Below are 9155 nucleotides of genomic sequence, written 5' to 3'. Positions count from 1 at the left end.
GTAGAGCAGCTCATCTACTGATCCGAGGGTTGGTGTTTCCATCCCTGGCTCTCTTGGTCTGCATGCCAAATATCCTTGGGGAAGATACTGACCGTAAGTTGCTCTGCGATACATCCAACAGAGTATCAATGTCTGCGAATGTTAGTAAACACTTAAAACCATAGAAGAAAGTGCTTGGGTGAATGTGGCATGTTGAATGAACAAGAGGCTGTGAGGTCAGTTCCTTGATCATTAATATGCAAATCCTGGACAGGGAGGAACGCTGGTTTGAGTGAGGAACCAAGGAGGCCATTTACGTGAAAAGGAAAAGACCATCTCTGAAACGAGGAAGATGTACCTGAGGGTCCATCTGTCACCATCTTACAATGCTGTGATTGCAGCCATTCCCCAACTCTGTGTGAATGCTACTCACCGTCTTTGATCAGTGGTCATGACAAATTGCATATTAATGATCCAGGAGCTGACCTCACAGCCCATTGTTCATTCAGTGGGCTGGACCAGTTGTGCAAATGTACTGTTATAAGGTTGGAAACCTGCAGTCAGCTGAGACCGAAGAAGCCACCTGGATGAGTGACGAAATGTTTCTCCCACTGAAGACGTCCAGGTGGACAAAATCGACCTCTTGCGATTTACTTACCTGGAGGATTGAGCATGCATAATGACAAACGCATTGAATGTTTTTCAGTGTCACACAGGATGTTCACGATGAAGAAGACAGTTCTGGACAGCTGCTGCTGTGCCAGTTAAAAGAAAAGGATATCCCCCTGAAGGTGCTGGTGCAAACAGATCACGTCAGCAGACAGGTATGCTTCTTTCGTTAGGGGACTAGAGTCATTTGGCACAACCAACATGTTTTTGATTTTTGTTCTAACATAAAATAAATAGTCAACTCTGAGGCAGCTCAGAGAGAGAATGTGGTAGGAATATACTAAAATACTTGATGTACGTTTTCACTGCGGTCACTAATACCCCTTTAAGGTTTAAGACTAAATGTGTGGCCTGTTTTAGCTCCAAAGAGGAAGGAAACCACAAAGTTCAATGGGAAGCTTCATTTTTCCTCGGTTCTCAGGCCGAAGATGTGATGTAATCCAGGCCTGTGTAACGACGAGTAAATCACTAAATCTGCAAGCAAGGAATTAAACTACTGTAAACTATTTCATGGTGGTACAATCGTTATAATACTGCTGACCGATACACCTGAGAAACTATTCATTTCAACACAGACTGAATAAATAAAGAGACCAACGAGTTTTTAACCACGATGGACACTGAAACAGAAGCTGTTCATCTAAATCCCTGAAAACTTAAAGCCAGAGCCAGCGAATATTTCAACATCCTGAAAACAGGATGAAACTCAAGATTTATTGGTTTACAAAGTACACAAAATTCCTTCCATATTCATTTGTCATTTATGGAACGCCTTCCATCAAAAGCTTTGACATTAAGACTTGACATCAACAGGTATACATGCATCATTAAATAAACAGAAACACGGGTATTAGAACATATAAAATTGCAAAACACATCCTACCAGCATTGTGTTTTTAATAAAAATAAATAAATTAAGAATCGGTTAGACACGCAATAAACGTGGGGTGCTGGGATAGAAACTTCTGACCCACGTTTCGAAATGAGAATCATTTTTTTTCCGATTCAGATGAAAGAGCAAAGTCACGCCTCGTTGTGGATGACGCGAAGCTCAAAGTACTGAAATGGGGAAGAACATCAAAACAATACTGTGGTCCCAAACGTTAAAATAACACCACCCTGAGCAAAAATAAAGGACGGCTTCGATTCATAGACAACAACTAAATGCATAGAAAACCCTTGGAGTCAAAGTGTTGGTTAACAAATGAGAGTCAGCAGGGGAAGGACATGAATGGAACAGCACAACGTAAGTAACCAACTAATGAAACACAGCTATTATTACATTGTTTTGTTGCTTTGTTTATTCCACTGTGAGCTCAAGTTTTATTGGGATCTCGGTACTGAGGTAACACGTCTCCAGTGGAGGATGTTTGCGTGTCTTCACTTGTGTTCCAGTCGCAGCAGCTGCTCTTTGCCATTAATGGTTAATGAGCGTAGCCGGCCGTCCTCTTCCACCTCAACTCTCTCCTGACCGTTCTCTACAATTCTGCAGAAACAGAGAGCATTTACACCATCTTAATCGTGAAAATCCGTTTACACGTAAATGGGAGCAGCATTCGTACCGCTCGTCTGCTGGTGCAGTGTTTAGTCTGCTGAGATGTTGCTGAGATGATGATTAGGCCGGTGTAAACATGAGTCTAACTAAGCCTCACCTCCTACTTCCTTCCTACTCTCCTTAACTCCTGCCTACACTTCAAAAAAAGAGCTGTTTTTTTTTGCACACTGGGTTTTTTGGAAACTTCCCTCCAAATTAAATGGCAAAAGTGTGTTTGGCTCTTTCTTCTTGATGCTGTTGTACTGAACAAAGTGCTGAAAATTACACCGGAAACACCTCTGGCTGCTTCTATACACCGATTCAAGCAACGGATCTTTTCCACTCCGAGGTCGCAATTTGACAAATGTTTCATGGTAAATGGTTCTTATATAGCGCTTTTCTGCTCATCTGAGCACTCAAAGCGCTTTACACAACTAACATTCACACACATTCATTTGGGGTTAGTATCTTGCCCAAGGATATTTGGCATGTAGACTGCCAGGAATCGAACCACCAAGCTTCCGATCAGTGGATGACCGGCTCTACCGCCTGCTACAGCCACCCCATGTTCATGTTGGTTCAGTTTGAAATGAAACCATCCATTTGTCCTATGCACTGATTTGATGTATCGTTTGCAGGCAGAAGTTGGAATTGATTTAAACCAATAAAAAAAGAAACTGTGTGAATGTGAGCACCTGTATGGAAAGTGTAACCTGCACACAGGAACACCGTGAAGAGTTAAAGGCACAAATGTACAGGACTGGTCCAAGTCTCGATTTTAAATTCACAGTAAGACTGTCCAAAAACATTCATTATCCATCATCTATCAGACCACGTTTAAATCATTTTATAAACATCAGGGATTCAAAATGCAATAAGCCACGTCTGATGAAACTGTGACTCTGTGGAAAGGTAAGAAACAAAAAATGTTAAATAATGGTAAGTAATAAGGCGACCTTAAACTGGCAGAAAGCATGAAGCATTTATTCATATCATCTCCGATCATCTGGCTTTTGCGATGCAAACATCCGTACACGGTGCTGATAGCAGTCAGGAAAAACCTGTGGCAGAAAGCTTAGACCTTTTTCTGATTGATACGATTTCCACAGCAGTTCACAACTATCAGTGACAAACGTGCCACTCAAGGGGTCCAGAACAGAACTCAGAAAACATAGAGCCAGTTATGTTGTTGGACATCCACACAACAGGTTACATGCACTGGAAACACTGGAAATCTTCTGGGTTACAAAACGCGAACGGTTTGTTTACATCAAAGTGACTGTAAGTATAAAGATTGTGGGCTTCTTCCCGCTCACAGACCAGGAACACATGGACATTACAAAGATGGCTGCCATGTGATGAGACTATTACTACAAGATCGCCGCTGTACTAAACCTCAACCAACGTCTGCAAAGCTGATACCAGGAAACCTTCAGCCTAATCTGACTGATCTCAGCTGTGATTAAAAAGCATTCAGTTTTCATACAGTACATCCAGCTGAGGACGTTCCTCTGAGAATCGGTGTCGGCCAGCTGCTCTCGCTTCATTTTTAACCTGTGAAAAGCTGCTCAAACAGCTGCTTCCCTGACAAGTGATGCATTGAAAAGCCTCACTGTGTTGCTACACCAGGACGCGGTGATTTGTGTTCATCTCTCATTAAAGTTCGCACGACTGTTTGGTTTAGAATTGGGCGACACGGAAGCTGAGCTCACTGATGACACTACAGGATGGAATAAAGATTTGTGCACGATAACTAAGAACACGTTAACCGTACGATGCACATCACTGCTATGTGAAGATTTTGTCACATGCTATCTGGCAGGTCAGTACCTTTTAGTAGTGATCTTCCTGCCGTTGACGGTCTTGGTGGAGGTAGACACAGATCGAAAGTTGCCCATGCTTCCTCCACCTCCTCCTCCAAAAGAGGTTGATGAGAAAGAGGTGAAGCCGCCTCCTCCCATACTGCCCATTGTTGTCATGTGACCCATGTGACCGATATGACCCACGGCGCTCATGGAGCCAAAAGAACCAAAGGCTAAAAGTAAAAAGTTGATCTGTTTAATTCATTTAAGCAAAAGATCAACGTTGCCAACAGTTTTGGAGCCACTCTGCAGCAGCGGGAGCTTTACGCTGGCTAACAGCTTACCTGGGTCAAAAGGGGAGAAGCCGGCACCGAAGGCTGGGAAACCAAAGCCCCCCAAAAAAGGGCCACCTGTCCGGCTACGACTTGCCCGGCTTTGGTGCCGCCGGCCACTACCAAAAAACGAGTCATCACTAAATGGATCTGCACCTGAGAGGAGAAAGAGTCAGAGCGCAAGAATAACTGAGAACCACAGCAGGAGGCCCAAAGTCTTCAAACATGCAGCTCAAAGCTGGACGCAGTCACAGACTCAGTGATGCAGCTTTGTTCAGCTGAACGGAGGTCTTACCAAAAAAGTCTGCAAACGGGTCTCTGGCACCAAAGAATTCCCTGAAAACATCTTCTGGGTTACGGAACGTGAAAGGTTCATGGAAATGCTCTCCATTGTGGAAGTGCGCCCCTGAAACATCAAGTCAGTCAAAAGTGATGTTAAAAGTGTACATCCGGCCGGAGCCGGAAAATAATTCCAATTCCTTGGAATCGTTAAATCTGCCAGCCTAACGATGCCGCTTATCAGGTCTCGCACTCTCGCTATGATCAGCTGATTTCGTGTGTCGCTGGAGGGAAATAGTGACGCAGTCTCCAGCGTGGACATTCATTTTTATTATACAAAAGGATGAGAGTGCATGAGTAGTGTACTGCATTACTTTTAAGAAAAGTGTGTGTAATATGTGCAGTAATGACTGAGTGATGGGCCCAGCACTGATCACAACAAAGAGGGGAAGCACCTCCAACATGCACAAACATTTGAAACACAGCATGGAATTATTCTGTGGAAGGGAATTGATAACGGGAACTGGAAGTTCCATCCCTCTGTGCACGATTTGACAATCTCCATGGAAAATGTTAAAGTGAACGCGATCACATCGTAAAAATGCTGTAAATGTGATCTCGTGCCAGTGTTCAAACCAAGCAAACAAAGTTACAGGTGCATTTAAAAAGAGACGCTTACCTCTTCCACCATTGCTCCCTGTCAGCCCCTCTTTGCCATAACGATCATATATACTCCTCTTGTTTGCTAAAACAGGAAAGTGACAAGTTTCAAAAGCTGAAAGCAAACTGTGGGAGAACAGTAATAAATACAATACAGAAATACAAGGATCACCGAAGAGACAGTCGTGTGTTTTCACTGAGTCGACCTCAATGAAAACACACCGTCACACACAGATGTGATACAAACCATCAGACAGGACTTCATAAGCCTCCGACAACTCCTTGAACTTCTTCTCAGCCTCCTCTTTGTTCTCTGGGTTTTTATCTGGGTGCCACCTCAGGGCCAGCTTTCTGTACCTGCACACCAGAAGTAAAAGGTGCTGTTGCAGTGAAAACAATGAAAGCATGGCTTTTACCATCAATGAAAAAGTACAGACGTAAAAGAGCAAAACATGAGCACTTCTGATCTGAATTTTCTGACCAGATTTCAAAGTGAAATGTGCCGCCATGTGCCAGCTGAAGCCTCGAAGCACGCAGCACAGCGCTATGTTACGCGTCACGTTATTCATGTACATGTCAGAGGGGAAACTATTACTCTTCTCACAAAGGATAGTTCATTCAGCTCCCAGGTGGTGCAGATGTGACGCAGCTCTGCAGCATTTACCTGTTAGCTTGAACTCCTTCAGCAGTTTATTAATAAAGAACCAGACACAGCCTGAGAAAACTGCAGGCGATGGCATCTCTGTGCAGGTTCTCAGCTAGGACCACATTTAAAACTTCAACTCACGCTTTCTTTATGTCATCTGCAGACGCATCCTTCCGTACTCCTAAAACCTGGTAGTACTCCACCATGATGAGTGGATGACTGGAGAAACTTCAGAGAGCCTGGTGAACCTGAAACAGTGAAGACAGCCACTGCTTATTAGCTTGATCGACTTAGCAGTGAGAAAGTCTGCAGAAATGTTGAATTCATGCCTCTCTGGAAGACTTTGGATTTGAGGAAGTCTTTTTGTGGGATCGCAGTCAAACAATCAATTTGTTAAGAAATGTTCCAGACCGAGCAGAGTGCCTGAGATGTGTTTGCGTGGCAGCTGTAATAAGATTAGATCAGATTCTCTTAACAACAGATACGAAACTACACTGGCTCCTTCATTACCTTATTCAGCAAAGAGGCACTTCCAACGTGAAGTGCGTGTTGCATTAGTTTCTAGAGAAACCGAATGCTTTAATAAAAGTCAAGATGAATCAGGTTTCAGAAGTATAAACAGCTGGGTGCTGAAAGGAATTCTGTGAAACTCCACACAGAAATGGTGGTGCTGGTTCCCAGGATGTTCCTTCTGTGAGGCAACAGTGCACCACCATGCTGCCTCATAGGATTTAATTACTTCCAGGGTGGAGTACTGTAATTCGTTATTATCTGAAAAGTCTTCAGCTGATCCAAAAAGCTGTACTAAGAGTACTGACCGGGACTAGAAAGGGAGCGCACCCTTCTCATACTGGCTTCCTGTTAAATTCAGTGCTGAATTTAAAATCCTGATCCTCACATACAAGGTCTTGAATGATCAGAGCGGATCTCAACTTGAAAACCTGACAGTACCGTCTGAGCCTGATAGAGCCCTTTGCTCTCAGGCTGCAGGCTCACTCGTGGTTTCCAGGATGGCAACTACGTCCTTTGTGTGACTGTTGGGTCTTTACCCACAACACGAAGCTGTTGTTGTGATTTGGTGTTTTAGAAATAAAACAGAATTGAACTGAAATTGAAAACTTTTTTAAAATGAACATTTATGCATTTCTCTGGCACAGGGCGTTTCCAGGGGTAATGGGTGGGACTGTGTGATATGGTGTTTTTATGCTCACTGTACACAGAGCGTGACGTGACATCAGCTGGTGCTTCGACCTCTTGACTTTTGTAACCTGGCACGTTGCGCCATGGCCACTGCAGCCGGGTTGAAGATACGATCGTGTTGGTTTTTATTACCATTTTAATGATATTCCAGCTCAGGAGTTAAAGGGGAACAGTTTAAAAAGTTTGCAAAGTCCTTGCTTCCAGTTGCGACTTCTTCTCTTCCAATATCAGCTCTCATGTGGTGGTATTATCTGAGGCGTCCTGCGCCTTAACCACGGGCAGCGATAGAGCAGTACAGAGGCTATACTGCCGCCCTTAGCCCGATCCCTGCTCTGGTACAAAAGGATTAAAAATAAAAATGACATTATCAACAAGAACCTTTGTGGTAATTTTTAAGGTCCCACCTGGTGAGAATTTAGTTAAAATAACAGGTTAAACTGGCCCAGTAAGTGGAACTCTTCCTTTAGAGAGGCAGCGAGGATCACAAAGCAAACATGAGCGAATGCTGTTGATGGCTGTGGGACACTGAATCAGATGCTGTGTCATAAGGTGGAAAAGGGCTCCCCCTGGTTCAGTGTAGGCAGGTTATGAGGTCTTCTGATCATTTTGAGTTATAATTCTGTGGATCAGTCATAATGTTGTACTTTATAGTTAGTTTTCATTTGGACTTTTTAATCCAGTTTAATTTGGAGAGCGGGCTTGCTCGCTTCAGTTTTATTGGTTGTAAACGTTTCGTTTCAGTTAGTTTAATTTCAACCTTAGTATTAGTCTTTTTATATGAGCGTTATTAAAGTATGGAGGGCATATGCCGTGATTCAGAAAAATCGGTGCAGGTATTACAACAAAAAACAGAACTTTTTGAAAGCAGCGCCACTCTTCAAATTAAAAATAACTGAAAGACTTTGACTCTTCCGAGCTCCACCTTTCAGTATTCTGAACATAAAGATGTAGTTCAGCCCTGTGAGCCCCTCCTGTGCACAGACGTGTGGCCTGAACATGAAGACCAACAGCTGTGTCTCGACTTTTATCTGCCAGCTACATAAATAGTCTGAAAACAGGCAGACTGAGAAGATTTAAACGTAAAATGGAAGAATGCCTTTCAGTTACCATCTGAACCGGACGAAAACTCACTGGGCTTCACTTCTCTGAGCGGAACCCAGAGTAGCTGCTGCTACCCGGCTAACAAGGGCTGAAAGAGCCGCTAATGGTAACAGCGAGAAGACTAAACATAAGTATATTCAACAGAAAGCGACCTCACTGAAACACTACTCGTACCAGTAGCTGCTTGGCGAACCTAAAGTAAGCTAGCTCTGGCCGGCAGTAAACAAAAGTCGCCATATCGTGAAGGCTATCAGTCTTACCCAGCGGAGGATCGGCAGCCTGCACTCTCAGTCGGTTTGTCGAGCAGACACACGGTCTGATAATTGGGACGTGACAGAAACTAAAGAGGTTTATTCATCTTCAGCAATCTGCACATTCTCAGATTTAACACAACGTCCTGTTTCTTTCTTCTTCCCCGCCTCGCGTCTTCTTTAGCTACGACGCTTAACAACAAGCTTAGCGTCTCTATACCGCCGCCCACCGGACACAGGCTGCATAGCTGCTGACCACTCGCTGAAGTGTCCAGGATTTGGACAATCATTAAACATTTCCAAACAGACGTATGGGAATTCGTCTGTCGTATACTTTTACCCACTGTCAGTATTCACAGCATGCTCCGTGTCTAACACCAGCACTGTACAGAACCTGGATACAGAAACTTCTTGAACACGCATGCCACAAAGACATGCATGCTAGGTTCATTGGCTGTAGGTGTGCACAGTTGTCTCTCAGCAACAGATTGGTGACCTGTCCATGGTGAACCCCACCTCTTGTCCCACAACATCTAGGATGGGGTCCGGCCGAAATATGACAGTGAATGAATTACACTAGGAGAGCATCAGCTGATTCTCTGGAACCTTTGTCTGGTTGGTTCTAGCTTCTGGTGATTACCAGAACTTTTTGATCCAGGTGTTTTTCATGTGAACTTTCTATGAAATATATTAAAAAACAAA

The 9155-nt window shown here is 43.7% G+C and overlaps 1 protein-coding gene across 1 annotated transcript; it reads right to left on the bottom strand.

Moving 5' to 3' along the window:
• Nucleotides 1-1324: 1324 nt before the first annotated feature.
• LOC101470590 (dnaJ homolog subfamily B member 6) lies at nucleotides 1325-8721 on the bottom strand. The gene is made up of 8 exons (XM_004572942.5): nucleotides 8463-8721; nucleotides 6043-6149; nucleotides 5503-5612; nucleotides 5275-5340; nucleotides 4612-4722; nucleotides 4329-4472; nucleotides 4013-4217; nucleotides 1325-2134 (listed from the first exon to the last, which is right to left on the bottom strand). Exons 2-8 carry the CDS (start codon nucleotides 6105-6107, stop codon nucleotides 2029-2031), a joined length of 807 nt encoding a protein of 268 aa, XP_004572999.2. The 5' UTR covers nucleotides 6108-6149; nucleotides 8463-8721; the 3' UTR covers nucleotides 1325-2028.
• Nucleotides 8722-9155: the final 434 nt, after the last annotated feature.

This window comes from Maylandia zebra, linkage group LG18 (assembly GCF_041146795.1).
Source record: "Maylandia zebra isolate NMK-2024a linkage group LG18, Mzebra_GT3a, whole genome shotgun sequence".
NCBI lineage: Eukaryota > Metazoa > Chordata > Actinopteri > Cichliformes > Cichlidae > Maylandia > Maylandia zebra.
The sequence above is the reverse complement of the archived record's forward strand: the minus strand, read 5'-3'. Positions and strand labels throughout refer to the sequence as shown.